This window comes from Apus apus, chromosome 2 (genome assembly GCF_020740795.1).
Source record: "Apus apus isolate bApuApu2 chromosome 2, bApuApu2.pri.cur, whole genome shotgun sequence".
Taxonomy (NCBI): domain Eukaryota; kingdom Metazoa; phylum Chordata; class Aves; order Apodiformes; family Apodidae; genus Apus; species Apus apus.
In genome coordinates, this window is record NC_067283.1 from 18,215,512 (window position 1) to 18,233,992 (window position 18,481).

The 18,481-nt window shown below is 40.1% G+C and overlaps 1 protein-coding gene across 6 annotated transcripts in view; it reads right to left on the reverse strand.

Annotated features, from left to right (window-relative positions):
* The window catches only part of KIAA1217 (KIAA1217 ortholog), a 179,879-nt gene that overhangs the window by 14,412 nt on the left and 146,986 nt on the right, over positions 1 to 18,481 (reverse strand). For all 6 annotated transcript variants that reach the window (XM_051610765.1, XM_051610764.1, XM_051610766.1 and 3 more), the window contains 5 exons: positions 13,635 to 13,810; positions 6,048 to 6,178; positions 5,656 to 5,803; positions 3,518 to 4,019; positions 2,622 to 2,802 (listed from right to left, as the gene is read on the reverse strand). In XM_051610765.1, the coding sequence (XP_051466725.1) occupies positions 2,622 to 2,802; positions 3,518 to 4,019; positions 5,656 to 5,803; positions 6,048 to 6,178; positions 13,635 to 13,810 (1,138 nt within the window). The remainder of the gene's footprint in view (positions 1 to 2,621; positions 2,803 to 3,517; positions 4,020 to 5,655; positions 5,804 to 6,047; positions 6,179 to 13,634; positions 13,811 to 18,481) is intronic.

An 18,481-nucleotide genomic window follows, 5' to 3' on the forward strand; every position in this document is an offset into this window, starting at 1 on the left:
ATTTCTGTTTTCTTTGCTAAACAATGTTATTTCCCCAGTCTACAAGGGTAGGAAAAAAGCCTATGGAGGAAAAAAATTTATGAACAGACCTTATTCTACTACTTCTCTGTTCTTACAGCTGAGTTTTCTAGCATATTTACAGAGGAAGGAGTAAACAGACAATTTGCTCAGTCAGAAACTAACCATGATCAAAACTGCTACTTTATGGAACCTTCTTTGGTGCCAAAGGGCTCAGTGCTTCCATGAACAAAACAGGAGCTGTTCATCACCAGCCATTTCACTGCACTGAAGCATTCTTCAAGAGGCACAGCCAGACTGGAATTAATTTCCCCCATCATACAAATTTCTACTTGCACCAAAAAAATCCAACATGTCTTAAAATTATCTGAAAACAGTAATGTCTGCCTTGAGGCAGCCACTGTAGTCAAATAAGCAAACTCTCTTTAATGGAAGCTACTGATCACTCAGCAGTTTCAAAAATCAGGGTACTCTCACATATGGAGGCACAAAGAGAGATGAAGGAGTCCAGTTACTAACGTACATGTGAGAGACATTCCCCATATTTTTCACTGAACAATCTTGATAACAAAGATGAGACAGAGTCAAGACATTACAGAGTAATCTGCAAAATTGTGTAAAGTGTGCAATTTTACTTTGTTTTTTGCCTTGCATCAGGGAAAAAAAAAAGTAAAAAGAGTTTCTTAATTGGGCTCTGTGTGGAGAATGGCTGAGACAACACATTCTGGCAACATGATTTATGTGGCTTCTGCAGAAAAGCCAATAGAGAACTCTGCTAATTTATGGCCAAAATGTCTTATGCACAATATCAGTAGGTACGTGGTCTCTCTTTATGTTGCTCAGTTTTCTAATCTACAGCAGACTGATATTAAAATTTTCATAAAAGAGTTGAGTGGCATGTGAGATACTTAATCAGATATTAAGGCAAAGTTTTGCTGTTCCCTTATTTATGTTACAATTACAGGATTCATTATGCACAACAGAAGGCAAATGTCTCATGCTCATCAAATTTCTCCTTAAATCTGCTGGCTACACACTGTGCAAAATTCTGTTCTTGAAGTGGATTAGTTAACTATGCAAGTTACAAAACTTCTCTATTATTGTGTTCTGCACTTCTTAAGATGTCACAGCTCACTGCTCCCATATGGTATTTATTTTCACTGACATTTTCTATTTATGTCAAACATTATACAAAAGAATTCTGTTGATAGCCAGTAACCTCACTGAATTCTCCCAGAATTCTAAAATTATTCTATGAGGTTCAACAGAATTTATTTTAAACATGTATGTTGTGAAAACATCCAAGGAGCCACAAGCTGCCAGTGCTAAAAGAGCGCCTAGAACAAAATGCTGGCTCTGAAAATACTCATCCCAAATTCTATATGAATTTGTGTACATGAGCCCCAGGACATTGTTTTGCAGTTACGTACAACCTTGAGATGCCAACACCTTGAGTGCAGCATGCAGCTCTGGTTTCTACAGCTGCAGAAGGAAACAATGGAGTTAGAGAAGGGCAACTGAACTGACCCTGGGGAGGAAGCAGCTGGCCTACATGGAGAGATTAGAAAGGCTGCAAGTTTGCAGTTGGAGCCCACAGAGCAGGCTGAGACCTCCAGGAGATGGTCAGGGTTTGACTCACGATCAACTTGAAACTTGGTACATCTAGATCATAACTTTGGGCAGCCAGGACACATACTGTGAGCGTCACCCTCATTCATTCCTACGTATCTATCCAATTCTCCAAGAAAACTCAGCTATGTAGCATCACAGGTCATTTTCAGTCCTCTGAGGGACTTATGCAAAACATTAGTTGTATTTATAGTTTAAGATTATGAAATTAGCAAGGGCCATTAAGACAAAATATTCTGACTTTCCTTGTAAGGTTTAAGTATTTCTTTAAGCAGGTCTTGCATCATGGTGCCCAAGAAGCCTTTCAGAATGAAACATAGTATTGCTTAAAGATTTGAAGTGGCAGAGAATCCCACGTGTTCACAATGGAACTTCAGTGATTAATTACTCTAAATGTTAAAATTTAACAGCTAATTTTTAATGTGGCTTTTTCTAGCTTCCAGTTGCTGGAACTTGTCAGAGTATGTTCTGCTCAGTTAAAAGGTCTCCCCATCCTGAGAAATCTCAGGCATGTCTTAATCTTCTTTTGATAATAAATATGCCTACAAAAAGAGCTTTTTAGGCTTCTGATGGTAGGATCATTTGTGTTTAAACTCCTTGTGGTTCCTTCCAGAGCTCTCTGTAATGCAAAACTGAACATAGTATACTAAATATAGATATAGATAGAGTGTAGTAGACAGATACTCTCATCTCTGTCAAAAACAAGGTGCACTCTTACTCTCCTGCTCATGAGGAGTCACTCACTCTCTCAGTTGCAATATGGGGAAATTCATGTACAGCTGATTCCTGTCACTGGCATCTGCAAAATCACTGTGTCCAGTCCACAGGACCTGCATTATTCCTCAAGGACATTCTCACAGGTATGATCAAGAACACAGAAATCTGTAAACTGAGCCGTTCTAGAAAGTACGAAAAATAACCTCTCTTTTGCAGATATGCAAATCTCTAGCTACATTTACTCTAGCAAACCTTACCTGCGACTTCTAGCTTTTCCACTGCATCCCCTTTAGGCAGGGCTGCTGGCTGGGGAGGCATCTCCAGGTTAGGAATTGACTTCATTATATTGGCCTGGGCCTCTTCCAAGAGCTTTTCAAATTCCTTTCCATTATAGTGATCAAGGTTTTGTCTTTTCTCTTCCCATTTCTTTTCAGCTTTCTAGACAAAAACAGTAAAGCACTTAATTTATTCCTCTGATTTCTTTTATGACCAAAACCAAAAATCCATATGTAGAAATTATAGGTCAATATAGATAGATTCTTTCAGTTCTAGTCAGCAACTAGAGGAAATACATTAACATGAATTGTACACTGGTTCTGACTTCCATTGTGCTTGATATGGCACTGACTTGATACTGACAGTGGCCACTGCTCAATAAAGGAACCAAGGTAAAATTTAAAAGTGGGTCACTGCCTCACTGTATCACACTGGTGATTAAAGTGCAGGTCTGTGAGATAAAATAAAACGTGAGAGTTCACTTGTGGGTTTACTCAGTATCTCTGTGTGAAACCATTGGAGCTTCACACTCTTTCACTTTTACCACTCCATAATGAGGGATCTGGAGGTTTAAAGAGTGAATGAAACCCACTGATGCAAGTGTTGCCAGAGAATCATATGCTGTTATTAAAAAATAAGGTATTCTAAAAAAGATATATATTTTTTAATAAAGGTTATTTGAAAAACACATTTTGGTTACTTGTTATTATCCTGTTGCATTTAAAACTGGAGGATATCTTCAGAAGTGCACAGTGCGGTTAAGGGTTAAACATAAATCCCCAGAATGCATCTGAAAAATCCCACCTGCAGTCTCAAGAGACAGACTGGGAGCTCGGACCCAAAGAGAGGACAACTGGTTGAGTAGAATACCCCATACCTCAATTGATACCGCTCGGCTTCTGGTACTTGCACTGTGAATTTCCTCGATGAAAAGACTTTGCATGGTGGTGCCACTGACAGAGGCCTGTGGTGCTGGTGTGGCTTGTGTGGGCTGGGAGCCTGTTGCAGGCTCTTGCTGGGGGGCTGGTGGGGTGGCTGAGAGGTGGCCACCCACTGGCACACCCTCGCTGTGGCTGGCTGCAGTGGGTGAACCCTGGGCATGGTTGAGCAGGGCTGATGAGTGCTGAGACTGATGGATGACAACTGGCGAGCTCTGCACGTGATGGACTGTCATGGTTGAGAAGGGGACAACTTCCGACTTGACTGATGACACCTGGGACTCGGATGTGATTGCTGTGAGGCTTTGCTGTGCGTGTCCCTGGGCATGCTTCAGCTCCTCCTGGTTTTTCAGATTGTCAGCTGCAGTGGACTTTTCTGAAGCAGAGTATTGCCCAGCTTGGGATGGATCCACACCCCTCAGCAGTCCTTCTGTAACATGTCTGCCCAGTCAAATTGAACACAACAGCATGGCACATGGTTAGTATACAGGCAAGTCATGAACAATGATTAACAATAAACTTTAGCAAGGCAAAAACACCTGTATCTAAACCATGAAAATGGTCTTTTTTTCTTCCTGATACTCCCAGTTGTGTGATTTTATAGCTTTCTCTCAGAGTCAGGGACTGAGAGTTTTAAAGAGGCCACTTTAACTAGGACACTTTTGCTTTTTTAAATGTTTGTAAACCTTCATGGATGTACTGGCACTTCTTGACCAAACCATGAGTTACAGTGGGTTGATTTTACAGGTAGAATGGAAATCAGTTCCCTTAAATTTCATATACTGTGTCTAGCTGAATGAGATGTTCCTGAACTATTAGCACAGAAAGTGGCAGCTACACAGAATGTGAGGTGGCACTTTGGCAAATTGCCAAAACAAAGCCTTCAGATGATACTTCACAAAGGCCCTGTCTGTCAAGAGTTTGGGGTAGAATGAGCTGAGGATGTAAAGAGGCCAGTATTTCTGGCAGCTAGCTGTGAAATGCCTGAGCTTCTGTGTGTACCTGGCCATCAAATGCCATCAGTGTTTCCATTACTGAAACTGACTTTATGAGGCTTAATACCTAACTATGCTGCAAAGAATTACTTTTGGTAAAACTCTAGCATGCATAGCTTTCTTTTTTTTTTTCCCCACCCCAAACAGGGTGAGAAAGGAAATAACTGTAGTCATTTTTGAGAAAAGGAAACTAAAATGAAAGTATATAGATGTTCATCTAATGGCAAAATAAGTGATGGCTCTTGGAAGACTTGTAACATAAACCATTTTATCCATCTGCCAGTACTGGTAAATCCTTTTTACCTATGAATATATGGAAACAATTAAAATACTACATTCCTTAGCAACAACAGGCTTATAACTTACATTCTCTTTTAATTGAAGTAAAATTGAGACCACCACCATTGACAATTTAGCCTGATTCACTAGTTTTAAGCAGGAATTAAATACAATGCCTACTGCCTCATCAACAGTCATTTGCTGCTCATATATTCTGACAAACATAGATAAACCCTGGCACTTAGTGGACACAAATTTTATCTATTATTTCAACTTTCTCTAACACACCTTCCTTGCAAAGAATAGAATGAAGAATTCACAGGAATTCACAAGCCTATTGAAAAACATTTCTTTCTCTCAGATGGTTTAGGATATCTTTATCAATTTTAAATATTTTCCTCTTTTATTTCTTACTGTTGTATTTTTTTGGGATGCACATTTCAGTGTTAAGAAATATTTCTACTAGCTTAGATTGCTGTAAATGCATACAATTAATTAGCTCAAATATGCGACTGATGCCACTCTGTAAGCTCTCTCATCCAGGTACTTCCCAAATCTGGAAGTGTTGAGTTCAGAGGCTGCTAGTTTCAACCAAAAGATCTTGACAACTAGGGCTATTGGTCAGAAGAGAAACACTGCACAGAGGACAAGAAGGGCTCTAGGAAGAATCTATAAAACACTGCAAGCAAGCTGCATTTCTCAAAATTGCCCAAGGAAAAGGGGAGAACCCAAATCCGAAAGCTGTTCCAGCTCTGCTTGAAGAAATCCTTTAGTTTTGAAGAAAAAAGTAAAATAAAATTCACCTCCTGAGCATGGTAAGGATATCAGTCATGCTGCGCACACGTTTCAGCAAGCTGTCTAGCTTGTGTGGCTCTTCCTTTAGGAACCTCACAGCTTCTACCTCAATCCGGAGGATCGCACGCATTTTATTCTGCAATGTCGGGAACTCTCCTGGGAAGAGAAAAACTGTGAAGCTCAAGAGGAGAATATAAATGGCCTGGTGAGAAATGGACGATGGGGTGCATGTTAAATAGTTGAGTGTCTACCTCTCCCCAGGGGCCATGCAACAAGCTTTTTAATCCCAACTTTAAATCTTTTTGGACATGAAAGTTAATGCCCCCAGATCAAAGACAAAACTGTTCTCAGCCACTGTGGTTAAAAGAGAAGAATAAAAATTCAAAAAGAAAGTACATACCTTTCAGGTTGGCAACAGCTTCTCCCACTTGACGTAGAAGAAAGGCTCCATCTTCAACATCTTTCAGGGCAACTGTCTTGCTGGAAGCAATGGAGTCTCTCTTCAGGTCTTCAACAAATGCCTCCAGTTCACTAGCAAAACAAAAAATTGACAAGAAATGTAAGCAGGACCTTCACATGATAATCAAATATATGGAAATGAATGGACTAAACTAAACCAAACCAGAAACCTCAATTGTGGCATCATGAAATCTGACACCACAGGCTGAAAAAACAGCAGGGTACCCTGAGGGAAGGTGAGGATGCTGGACACTCATGCTCACAGGATAGGAACATGTTCCTAACTAGCTCAAGTCACTGATTTCTCTGGCAGACTGCAGATGTGCAAAGCACAATTTACCTCAGGGCAGCATCACTACAAAGGAGCAGTGGGGTGGTGAAACACATCTAATAGGCAGCCCTTTGGAGAAGTAAATCCCAGAAGGGTATAGACACTGTACCATCACATCCAGTACTGGTTTGCACCATGCATGGCATGCAGAGGAATGCCCACAAGTGAAATAATGACCCAAAACCTGGCACTAATGGCTCTTGATGCAGCCCTATTTATTTGTTGGGTCGTGCTACACAGGATACAGGGTCCTGTTTCCACAATAGGCAGAGTAAACCAGCAAGTGTGCATTGTGTGCAACTCTCACTCAGCATTTGGATTCAAGAATGAGTCATTTCAGATGATTTCTCCAACCACTGCACTCTCATGCTTCTTTTGGCTCCATCTGGTGCTTCCTTGTCACCTTTCCCAATATTTTTCCAGTGCTTCTATACTTGAATTTTCACAATCCTTCAGACACATACACTTTAGTTTTGTTTTGTGGATAGCCACTTCTTTTCCTTTTAGGTTGAGACCACATTGTTTAGCTGAAGTTTCCACACAGAAGCTTAAATATTTCTCAAAAAAACCTGAAATGCTTTATGTACAACCATAGAAACAGCTATGCAAATACATCAAAAGGATCATCTCTTGAGCATTCATTCTAAGAAAAATCTGCCTCTACTAAGATACCAAATTTACTAACAGGAATATTCTGAGAAGGAGTTTGATTGCATGGTAGAAAACAATGCAAAGCAAACTATGAACTGATGTCACTGACTCAGGTTTGACAACAATGCTCTCGATCCCCTCCCCCTCCCACCCAGGTAGGGAAGGAGAGAATGAGAGAGACTTTACTGGATTGAAAACTAAACTACACAGCTTTAATTAAACACTAATGATAGAAGAAAATATATACAATTATATACAAATGTGTTCAGGGATGTGCAAAAGCCTCTTGCCTCCCCCAGCCCCAGCAACTCCCATGGCATCTCCTGAGCTGAGTCTCAAAGGATCCCAGAGCTGCTGGAGAAAGCACAGAGTGATGAGGGTCAGGAGAGCTCGAACCTGGGGATCGACGGTGATGGATGGACGGAGTCCTCCCCGGACACCGGCCATGGATGGAGGAGAAGGGAAGAAGAAGCAGGAAGGAAGTTGTCTTCTGTGATCTCTCTCCTTCCTCTGAGCTTATGTAGATATATGGAATGGAGTATCTCTGGCCAATTTTGCTGTCTGTCTAACTCAGCCTCCTACGGGGCTGGGGGGGGGGGGCGCGGGGGGAGGGTGGGTCATAGATCTCCCTGTAGTGCCTCAGCTGGCAGAGTAAAGATGTGACCTTGGAGACCCAGCAGTTACAAAGACATTCCAGTTGTTATCAGCTCAAGCTGGAACACTTTGCTGCTAGTTAAAAGAAAGCTTACCAAAGAAAAAAAAAATCAGTAAAAGGAAAAGTGGCTTCATCCTGGCTCAAACCTGGACAACTAACAAATCAGCTACTCATCTTAACCTCAGTTTGGGCCTCATTTCTTGCATCCATGCAGGCAGCAGTCTTGCAATTGCTGCAAGAGAACCAAGCTATGGGCTGATTGCCTGGAAAAGGGTAGAGGAAGACTGCCTTCTGCACTGACTGTAGGTCTTCTATTTCCACACATTTCTTTGTGCCAGAACTGCCACACAAACCCAGCAGAAAATTACTTCTTTTCAGCCAGGTCACATCCTAGATCCATCTCCATGGACAGTAAACAGGAGGAAGAAAAGAGAGGAGTAAGTGGCCAGTAACAGGATGAAAAGGAGAAAGTCCCTTGTGGCACCATTCTGCATTTAGGTCAATTGAAAGCGGAAGCACAGAACAATAAATGGCAATACAGTTGTACTTCTGATATACAAAGAAACAGAAGTAATATCAGGATCCTAACATCATTTCAATCCAAAGACTAAGAACTATAGAAAGTATAAAACAATTTTGAATTAAGAATCGTAAGTTGCTTCTGAACAGATCACAAACCGGCAGAGGTAAGTGTTCCTGTTCCCATTTTAAGATCACTTCTCCCAGAGACTCTGCCTTGAGAAAGACTGCGGGAGTCACGATTTCCACAAGCATACTTGCAGCAAACAATCCAAGGGACCACACGATGGCAGCAAGGGAACATTTCTCAGTGTATTTTTCCAGTGGAAGAAGCTCTGATAATGAAGGTATCTGCTCTCCCTGTGCCTGCCTGCCTCTGCAATAAAGGGCACTGATACAGTCTAGAGAAGAGCAAGAAAAAGAATTCGGCTTTCTGTCACTCACTGCAATGCAAAGGCTCCTGCCCTCCAGAACAGTCCTCTCCAGCCACACCTCCTCCCTACTCTGAATGCCCTGATACCAGAACTCAGGCTAGGCAGTGCTACTTTGGGGATCATAGGGTACCACTTCCCTCCCCCCACCCCCTTGCCCCTAACCTTTTGTAGAGCAGCACTGGAAAAGCAGCTTCTCAGATACTGGCATCCACCAGGCAACAAAAAAAGAGCTTAAATTTGTTCATGGGTGGAAAGAAGAGAAAGGAACAAACACAGATCAGTGTCATGATCTTTTGGTAGGTTTATGATTGTTGGAAACATGGGAACAAATGAAAGTCTTCCAGGCAGCAGACAATGGCTTGCTGTCTTTCCCCTTTGTTCACTGAGTAGAAATGGAAGGGTCATCATAAACCCCTTTGATTCCATACTGTGACACTATCAAACAAGTAATCCTGAAATTCCTCAGGGGATACCATATTACACTGTGTCACATCACTAACTTCAGGGGAAAAGAAACTTCAGCCTGCAGAAGCCTCAGTTAGAAACAGATGCAGTGGGCTCCAGCATTTATTTTCTGTAACTGGGAAAACAACTTGGCTTTACAGATTGGACTGAACAAACCCAATTAACAAGATCCTCACCTTAATGCAGTTTCAGAAGGCTAATACAAGATAAATTATTTTTCTGCATCTATGTTTTACACAGGGAAGCTGAGGAAAACTCTTATGCTGAAATCTTTTCTTAGGCAAAAAAGCAACAGAGGATCTGTCTCAGGTTGCAGCATCAGGAGAACAGGTTACAAAGTGAACTGACAAAATCAGCAGCAACGAATCACCCAGGCCAGAGTTCAAGAGCAACTCATGGGTGAAACAGTTAAACTATTAATGCCAAGCATCTAACTTCTTGATTAAAATTGCTTTGGCACTGGAGTAGTGGAAAGTGTCATAGATGATACAAATAGATTTTTTAAAAGGGGATGGGGCTATCCAGGGAACTGTACTCTGGTGAGACTTATACCCAGACTGGTGTAATTGACAGATACCAAATAAAGAAGAAACAATGAAGAATTAGTGGACCAATGGATAAATATGCTGTGTTAGGGAGAAATTCATGTGATTCATGCAAAGAGAAGGTAAGTCTCACACATTCACAAGGAAACAACAAAAGCATGGGCAAAACTTACAGCCCCAAAAGGCCTTCAGCAAGATATTTGAGCAAAAGCTTTCAAGAAAGGAAAGTTGCCATGGGACAAGAGAGTTAGTTGTCTCACGGATAAAGTACTGGAAGTAAAGGAAAGGGATCAATGAACAGCTTAATCAATGAATGTAGTTTGCTGGTGGGTTCCACAGGGATCAGCGCTAGGGCTGATGCTTTTCAACATATTGTAAATTATTTAGGAAAGAGGATGAACAGTATAGTAAAAAAAAAAAACAACAACAACCCCAAAAAGATATTAAATTATTCAGAGGAATGAAAATGAAAGGTAACTGCAGAGGGCTGCAGATGGACCATCTGATACTAATTGATCAGGAAAAAAAAAAAAAAGATCAAATGAACTCCCAATAAATGTAAAGTAATGCTCATGAGAAGAGGAAAAATAAAACAAAAAACAACTGCACCTAAACCAACCAACCTCCCCAAAAACTAAGTTTTTATACACAATAACGAACTTTGAACTGATAATCATCCCTAGTGAATGAGATGTTGGATTTGTAATGGCAAGCTCACATGGAAAATGAGAGCAGGGAGAGCATCACCACACCACTGCACGAAGTCAAGGTGTGCCTACACCAGATAGAGCCATTGCAGGGATCACTTCTCTCCCCATTCCCATCTCACCGATGTACATTGGATTTAGAAGGGGCACGATGACATATGAGTGGCTCCTACAAGAGGAGTAACAAGCAGACCAGGATTTTTTAGGCTGGAAAAGGCATGATCAGAAAATGGAGTGGGGGAGCATCTCTAACATAACAACTAGTATGGAGGGTGAATATTCTGCCATGCATAATTTAATAATTTGGCAATTGACTGACAGATGAAAGATTCAAAAACAAACAAAAAGAGTTTTTTTCTACCCAAATAAGAATTATCCTGCAGAATTCATTTTGCCTAGACGATGTACATTACATAACTAAGTTTACATAAATTTAAAAATATTCATAAGTTAATGAAAAGCAAACAGTCCATGCAGAGCTTCTGCATACGAAGATACAATCTCTGACTTGGAAAATCCCTGAGCTACAAGTCATTAAAAGCAAGATGATGCCTTCTGAGCATTTTGCCATGTTCTTGTATCCTTTCCCAAGTAACTACTACCAGTGGCTCCCACAACTGCTAAGTAGAGTTTTGTTTTTACTGAGCATGGCTATTCTTATTACAAAGTCTGATACTTTTCCTAACAAAAATATAAATTGTAACTTGCTATGGATCATATCCAATCAGCTTGGATGTGGCTACAATTTAAATACTGTGCTTATTAAAATGCTTAACAATAATCTGCACATTTAGTACTCACACCTGTAACCTGCTCCTCACAACAAAAATACTGCATTAGTCCATGTGCTGTATCATCGTAATTTGTTCTTGGCCTGGTAAATGTTAAAGCTAGTATCCTCAGCCCCACAAGAGTTATACATGACACCCTGAATGTTGACTCAAAAGACTAGACAGAAAAAACCCTGCTCATTTGAATATGTATTTCACTGTTAAGTGAATAAACACCACATTTAACAGTGTTCATTAGATTTCATGAGATATGTCAGAACTATATTCCTGCTACAGCAGTGACACACATGGCACACTTCTGTAGCCACCATCATGAAACTCAACAGAAAACTTGCTCTGAAACATGCACTGACATTTCTGCTCTTTATAATGTGAAACTACCAACAATTTTTAATATTTTTTATTATTATTATTATTGCCCAGTGATAGTCTTCATAATTGCAGAAAGAAGAGCTTTTTAAGCTGAGTTTACCACTTCAGAGTAGAAAATACACTTTTGTAAGTATTGCAGAAATCCTTAAGCTCTCTTGTCTAGTATGAAGCCAGTCTGCTGGTTTAGTCCTATGATTTAGGAAAGGTCAAGAGGGCAACAGTTGAAAGACTAAAAAACAGGGGGCTTTTTTGCCCTGTTACTTTGCATTTATTTATACATCTGCATTGGGATCAGCTTAATTGAAAGTGCCTATATGGAATGTTAACCTTTTCCTGAATGCTGCCAGTAACAGTTGATGTTCAATTTTGTGATGTATACTCTTCATCAGTAAAAGCAATCAGCTGTTTGACTTAAAGCATTGTTGTAGGATGTGATGTTTCTTTTGGGCTCTGATCCTGCAACTATGCAAGTATATTACTGCAAAATCTCATTAGACAGAACTGATGCAAAATAATTGTTTGTGATTTAATTTTTGTTTCTAGCCTGTTTCTAAAAGGGTTGAACTAACACAGCCTTTGACTGATCTAAGACAGACAGTTTTCTCTAACATTAACAAATGAAATAGCACAGAAGCAGCAGAAACTGTGAACAGAACAAATTCCAAACACAGATAAAACAGAACCATATTGCAACTGAAGTTGTATCCTAAATGAACTGCTGTAAGAACTAATGGCATTTGCACTTGACCTCACTCAGTATCCATTTTAGGAGGCAATGGGATAAAAAGCCATCACACAAATTGTTCTTTCCACAGAGAACAAGCCATCTAGAAAGCAGGCAATAAGGTACACAGGAATAAAGTGATGAACAAGAGGGTAATTACTTAAGAACACAAGACAATGTTATTTAAGACTACCAAAGAGCCAAAAAGAATATATACATCAGCATGGACTATTACTACTCATTAAACTTAGCCTCACAGAAAATATACACTCCCTTAGTAACACTTTACTTTGTATTTACAGATGCACCAATTTTATTACAAATCTTATTCATGTAGCAGGACATTGACCGACAGGGAAGATTTACTCTCCTTAGCTGTCAAGAACTGTACTCCTATGGTTCTTTGATCATAATTTCCAATGACAAGATGACTATAAAGTTTTTCTCTATAATAGAGCAATTCTTCAGGGGTGAACTAAATGCAGTAATGAGAATTAATTAGCTATATAGCATCTTACAGATGGGAGTGTTAGAATTATTTAAATTGTTTATTGATTTCAGCTTCATTTTGCCTCCTGCTGACTCTGAACATGGACTAAAACAAACAACTAGATCCAAGCAGTCTTCATAGGCTGAAGTTTTGGGGAAAAAGAGTCTTACAAAGAGCTTCTACATCACACACACACACACAAACAAAACAACAAAAAACACCAAAGTATTTTTATCAGCAGTTAAGTGTACGGAATCCCAGTGAGTAAATTTTAGTTTAGAGACTGACTGGCATTGCTGACTGCAGTTAAAATTCAGTCCTCTATTTATGAGCTTCCCCTACCTCTCCCATGCAACAGTCAAAGCACTTCCTGTTCCAATCTGATTTTTATCCTTAAAGCCAAAGTCTTTACATGCCTTTGCATCATCCATTTGTTTTTGAGAAAATTCCTCCCTCCTTCCCTAAAGCAAAGGATATAAAGCTGAAGGGAGAGACCTAGGATAGGGGGAAGCTTTCATATGATGGAGGGGGTCATGGTCCTTACAGTCATCTGTCCCTTTACAGGGGACTTCTGAAGAGGCTGAAACCTTTTGCACTGCTAAAAATGACCCAGTGGCCTGTGCTTAGAAGATGTCCCAGACGGGACAACACAGACACAGTTTTACAGCCAATATGAGTGCAAGGAAACACAGATAAAACAGTATACACAGGAGCAGACTCACTGAAGTTTTACTAGTTTTACTAGTTTAAAGGTTTAGTATACTCAAGTTTTCACTAAAGCTACTACTTTATGGAAGAAAAAGCCAAGCAAAAGCAACCAATTCTAAGAGGTTTCTCAACCCACCATAACTTCTTTACAATTTTTTCTTCCTCGTTGAGGTACTTCTGTCTTTCTTGTTCCACCAGGTTGCGCTGTCGCTGCACAGGATCTTCAAGCCTCTTCACTGTTTCAATCATTTTGCCATTGATTTCCAGCTCTGCTTTCTTCACCATTGCCCTCAGCATCTCCTGGTTCTGCAGCTGTTGCACAAAAGAAATCAACTTCAATTTTTCCTGCTTGACTGACATCACTGGCAACAGAGCTCAGAAACGGGTTGGGATAAACACAGCCCTACATTGAAAGAGTTTTACCTTCTTCTTTCTCTCTTTACCTATGAAAATTATTCAGTGAGGAGGTGTTGGGGGTGAGAAAAGCCTACATCTGATTAACATCTAATGTGTATCGCTACCTGCCGGTTGTGAGCTGATAAACAAGAGTAGTTGGGATCAGTACAGCACCTTCAATGCATAACTTCTGCAAGGATTGTGGCCCTTTTACTCTGCACAGTCCAGCATGAATCAAGAATTAATCGGGCCTCTCGAGAATGCCGGAAGCTTGACCTCCACTTTGTGTATCTCACAAGCTCATACATCACACTGCCCATACATGCCTGGTGGATAATCCCACACATTAATGACAAGACTGGAACGCAATACTGTTCTCAGAATGGAATTCCTCAGTCTCTCAAGTGGCCAAGGAAGGGTTGTGCCATCCGGTGTAATTTGGGACAGACCTACAGCTCATCTGCAATACGTAAAACCTCCTGTACCTACAAAAAAATCCTCTTTATAGTATGGTCATTTTTTGAGAAGTGTAAAAGCCTCACCTTCTTTCTTGTCCTAGCCTTGTATCTAAAGCATTAATTTTTAGCAAACTAGGCAATACTCTTCTGTGGGCAGCCTTAGAACAGCTAAGCCTCACACTCAGACAAACCAAACCTGTTTAAGTCTCTTACACAAATTGTAAGATTCTAAGTGATAAGCAGGGCTACATCTAGTCACATTTTTAGGATACAGGCAACATGAACACAACTCTGTTAGTGCAGCAGCCTTCTCACACTGCAAGATTTAAAAAAAACCACCTGTGTCATTTGGGAGAAGTTTTCAGTTTTAAAACTAGCAATTGAACCATCAGCTGTCTTCTAAACATCTAGGCTTAACAGCCAAACCACATTTAACATGCAAAAATAAAACTGCTGTCTAATAGGAAGAATCACAAAAATGGGTTACCTACAAGACAGTATAATGCAACAAGAGAAAAAAAAAGCCTTTGCCCAGGTCATTTTTTCCAGTCAGAATGGGAACGAGAGGAACAAACTCAACTCTCCCCTCCCATCTCTTCAGTCCTTGTGCCTGATTCTGCCTTCTCCAGAAACACAACTGTGAGGAGAGAGAGGGTAACACTTCACTTAAAAGTGCGTGGGGGGGAGGGTCTGAGCTGTGACAAGCAGGAGGTATTAGCTCAAAATTCATCTGAAGGTAAGTGTTAGCAGTTAGGGGAAAAATGAAGCTGGAAAACATTTGACACAGCACAGATTAATAAACATTGTCAGCTGCTTTAAACCAGGCTGGATTCTTTTGAAGACAGTGCATATGTATATTTTTTCCCACTATGGGATTAACATCTGGGTTTGACAATAAGACCTCTTAGAGCAAGGCCAGCCCAGCTATCTGGGACACACATCTCTTACATTGTGCCATATTTTCAAGAAGGAAAACATGAATGAATGAGTGAGTGAGCATGTAGCACTTCAGTCATACAGTTTATTCACAGCTCTTTAAAAAGTGGGGAAATTTGACATGGGAAAGTGACTTGGGAAATGTGACAAAACTGATCTGAAGTCAGCGAGAAGATCAGCAACAGAGTCAGATTTGTATCTCAGGTATCCAGAATTGAAATCCTCTATGTTCCTCAGCTGGTAACGCTGACTGCCAGTAATACCAAAACTGAGTATGTTTGTATGAGGTTGTGCAATGGCAGCTACACTTTCTTTCTGTATTATGGGGGTATGCAGATTATTTATATTTATTATAGTGACACCTATACCTAAGGTGCTTGTCACTTCTATTTATGCAGTGCTTGAACAGTATTAGAAGGTTTTAGTCATAAAACTTTCTCCATTTCTGATAAGAAGATTAGGGAATAAAAATATAACTCAGCAATATTTAAAAAAACTTGTATGTTGAGGACTCCCAAACTTCAATACTTGAATTTTTAGAATGAGCTCTTGAAGTCTGGGAAATGACTCATCTTGGTATTAAAAAGAAGTTTTTGCCATTTCTATGGAAATTCATACAACACTTGGCTAGTTCTGGAAAACCTGGTTTTGCTCATGCCTGGGGAACAGGGACAGAAGTTGAGAGGTACACGTACCAATGGGTGCAGCGAGAGAAGAGAATGAACCAGGGGAGAGGAGTCATTGTGGGTTTAAGCAGGGCAGAGTCATCAGCCAAAGGACATGAGGCAGGGGAAGCAGGAGTAGAGGGGAAGAGTTGTTGGTGAGGAAGAGGAGGCAGTCTCTGGCTACTATAGCACATTTACCTCCACATTCTGGAACTGAAATTGATTCTTTCTTTTCCCAGCAAGTATCAGATCTGAGACCCTTAGGCTAAGTGCACGACTCATTTGTCCCTCAGATCACCTCTGCCAAATGCCAAAAGGTAAGGAAAAGCTTTCCTGTCACCATCAAACGGCAATTTCTTGCTAATTAGAGTTAACCTGACTTGTAACTGCAAGCAGCAATCAAACAGAAATAAATTAAATATGCTTTTTTAGAATTCTAGCATCCTCTCCTACATTAATTACCCTTGGATCTCATTCCCAGCCTCACTAATCTCTCCAGATACCTACTTTGTCCCTCCTTTTTGGCTACTGCTCCAGCCATTATCTACCTCACATCACTGTGAGCATGTTACTGCTCTCCCAGGAGTACCCCAGCACTGTCTCTGGCACCCATTTCAAGAACAATCTGGTAACCAGTTTAGGTCACTTTCAACCAATTATTATCTATGAGACAGGTAACTGGAAAATCAAGTATTAGTTCACAGCTTGGCTTCTCATTAGGAGATGAGCATGACCTGTCCAGTGGGAGCCTCCCATGTGCTGCTGGGAGAGGCTTCTGGGCCACCCACCTCCCCACACACTACAGTGCACAGCTACAAACAGGGATTGACTGCAGCTCAGAATCTCTGAGGAATCTAATTATCTAACTCTTGAAGTTTCTTACCATCCATAGATTAAACATAGCCTCACCAATTCTATAATGCAGCTCAAAACATATTTGAATTTCTAATTAAAAGTTACACTTGTGAGACTGAGTATCATGTACCATTTATGACAATATTATTATTGCATTTTCTATCCTTTCTGCAGCACTCATTTTCCTGCACATAATACACCGAGTGACAGAAAAGCATGCATGCATACACATTCCTAATGCTGAACCTTCATGATATCTGTTTTCCCTTAAAATTTGTTTAATTAAAGAAAGGAAGGAATGACCAAAAAAATTCTAATGTACATGTAATCTAATTATATATACCTTGAACACATACTCTAAGGCTCGATTTAAATCTGCCACTTAAGTTCTCATTATCTGAGAGTGCAGAATGAACAACCCCACTGAACTCATCATGGGCTCCAGTCTTACCAATAACAAATGTGGCCAGGACACAGGCTGGGTTATAGCCTATCTTTGGCAATGAGGAAAACTCCATGGCACCATGAAACTAGTCTTTCTTGAGTATATCTGGTATACATCCATCCATCCATCCATCTAGATATATACATAAGGAAGGTGCTAGTGGAGTAGCAAGAAGAGCATCTAACCTCTAGCAGCAGCCATCATGCAAATGTCTTTATTTCAAGAATCTCTGGTTAAATTCCAAACACAGACTGAACGAGTCTTAAGTCTTTGCTTGCATCTGGTAACATACATTCAACTGGTGTGCGAATCAATACATTAGGATCAACTGCTGCTGAGTAAGTTTTAAAAAGATTATTTTGCCAGCATAGGTAAGAACTACAAGAATGAAAGGGTCGTTTCCATCATGTGTTTCTCTGATTCCGTTAAGAAAATGAGTAAGAACTCCCAGTGACATCATAAATTGAAAAAAGAATTTAATACCATAGATGGTATTAAATGTAGTTTTATGTCCTGTTCCTGTGTCTTAGTTATCCTTCCAACTTTAGTGAATGCATAGCCATCTTTGTCAATTTTTGGAAGTATTTATTCTAGTCTGTCACTATATGAAAAAGTTGCACAAACAGGAACAAACTGCCAACCCAGGAGAAACAGCAGAAATTAAAAATATTAATTACTGTTAAACATATTATGCAAACAACCTGGAAAAACAGAAAAAATACTTTTTCCTTTTACTTACAATTATTTTCCATAAAAAACAGGACAAAAGTTTTTCATTAGAACTGTGATATTTCAACACTCTGCAGTTTAACACACTACCTGCTTCACTCACTGCCCTACAAACTTTGAGATCTTTTAAAAAAATCATTCCACTCATTCAGGAAAGCCATGACATAAACTTGCGCTCATTAATGCAATTTATATGTAATATAACAAAGTTTCCCTTGAGCTACAGGTTCTTCCATCTGACTATCACAAATTTGCTCACTTCCTACTGGCACCATGCACCAAATTTGATATTATTTCTGAAGTAAGGGAAGCCAGCCAGAGTTAACAAGCACACCCGGGATATGTCCTTTTTTCCTTCTCTAGACTTCCTTGGCAGCATTAAATTGTGCAGATGGTACAAGTTTCTTCACTCCTGTGTACCATAGTGCTATATCTGATCAAAAGGAAGGTTACTGCCCCAGGCAGGGCTGTGGAGACAAGGTGCAGCTGGGGAAATGCA